The sequence below is a fragment of the Thermobia domestica genome, chromosome 7 (genome assembly GCF_964235325.1).
Source record: "Thermobia domestica chromosome 7, izTheDome1.hap1.1, whole genome shotgun sequence".
Lineage (NCBI taxonomy): Eukaryota > Metazoa > Arthropoda > Insecta > Zygentoma > Lepismatidae > Thermobia > Thermobia domestica.
Window position 1 is genome coordinate 180819278 of NC_137460.1, and position 1754 is coordinate 180821031.

The 1754-nt window shown below is 30.1% G+C and overlaps 1 protein-coding gene across 1 annotated transcript; it reads right to left on the bottom strand.

Annotated features, from left to right (window-relative positions):
- Positions 1-334: 334 nt before the first annotated feature.
- Positions 335-1066, bottom strand: LOC145689430 (uncharacterized). The gene has a single exon (XM_081763588.1). The coding sequence runs from the start codon at positions 1064-1066 to the stop codon at positions 335-337; it is 732 nt and encodes a 243-aa protein (XP_081619714.1).
- Between the last annotated feature and the right edge of the window lie 688 nt (positions 1067-1754).

Here is a 1754-nt window from a genome sequence, read left to right on the forward strand (position 1 = left end):
TAAGAAGACAGAACATAATGACCTTTATGATATATAACCATAAAGGACTTAAATCTAACTAAAACTAAACCTAAATCTAAAAGTTAAACCTAATAACCATAAGGTAAAGTATTGATGATATTATCTTTTTCCTTTAAAACAACTCTTTTGTCGTAATCCATTTGAAACTCTTTAGTCACAGGTTTGTTAACTAAATTTTTTGTTCTTTTGTCTCTTGTTATTTGATTATAATTAAGAGTTATGTTCGCTAGTTCTTTGTTAACAACCTTTTTTATGTTTTCACCATTAAGATTCAAAGAGTTCTCATAATTAAGAGTAAATCCTTTAATTTTCATCACAGTTTTGTTTTATCTGTTTTGTAGTAATAACTCTTTGGACCAGTTGAATACCACTCAATAATATAAACATCTTTTCCTAACTCATCTGTCCACTCACCAAGGTTACTACCAGTCTTTACTTCTATACCATTAACAATATAAACAATAGAATCAGTATCGTAATACGCTACATCTTCACCTAACTTATCCAACATGTCATAAAGTCTTAACCTCGCATGTGCTGTTGTAAAAGTTGCAATGTGAATATTAGTGGAATAAGAATTGTTAACATATACGTCTTTGTATTTATATGAAACTTGAACCATCTCGTCGCTGATAAACAAACATTCAGATATTTCTAATTTGTCATCTAAAAGTAACTCGTACCATCTTCTAACATCTGTAATGTATTCAGTTTGAGTTAAGTTTTGTCTTTGGCCAAACTTTCCCCATAACGAATTTAAACAAATTTTTGCAACTGCTCTCTTACCAGGATTTGCCATTATTTGATCAGGATTTAAATCAATATTCAGTGTGTCTTTAATAGTTTTAATATAATCATCTTTTGTTTGAAAGTCATCTTCCCATGGTGATGTTTCTAATTTGATTTTCATGAAGTCTTTAATGTAACCTCTAAAGAGTTTGTTACTTGTTTTGGGAAAATGTTGAATCTCGTAAATTTCAATTAACTCATAACCTTTCTCTAAAGCTTTATCTAACTCTATAGTTGTCCAAGTACCTGTTATCATTCTTTGTTCGTCACTGTGTGTACACGCCTTAGTTTGATTTATCATACATTGAATACATAAGGGAAACACCAACTTATTAATATTGTTATCTTTAACTGGTAATACAGGATGATACAATTGTTTTGGCGGAAGAACTTTACAAAGTATATAACCAAAGTACTTTTTACACTTGTATTTTTCAGGAGAGATAGACTTTAATGTTGTTGAGTGGCCAATAGGAAATTGATCATAAAACAAAACAGTTGGATACAAGCTGCACACATCGATATATATTTCATCTTCTTATTAGTAACTTTTAATTTTGAAGCATTGGTTCTACCACCAAAGAATGCATCTCTGAACTTTAGTTTCTCAATAAGACTAGTTTTTTGAATTAACTGTTTGGCTCTTTTATCTTTTAACCAATCACACTCCCACATCTCTATAAGATTATAACCAGCTTCTTTTATTTGTTGAGATCTTCTTGTTTTCTCATATAGATCTTCCATTGTTTCGTGATTGACATTGTTGATAGTATACTTCTCAAAACATTTGTTGCAACCATGCCAGAAACAACCGTGATATTAATACACTGTCTTTGTTTTATAATCGTAACCATCAACTTTAGATCCACATATCGTTACTTCCCCATTGTTTAACGCGTGTTTAATATTATTGTTCTTAAAAGAATTTAACCATGCAATAGACT

What these genes read in the sequence shown, in the direction of transcription:
- LOC145689430 (XM_081763588.1), bottom strand. Translation starts at nt 1,066, where the DNA reads ATGATAACAGGTACTTGGACAACTATAGAGTTAGATAAAGCTTTAGAG.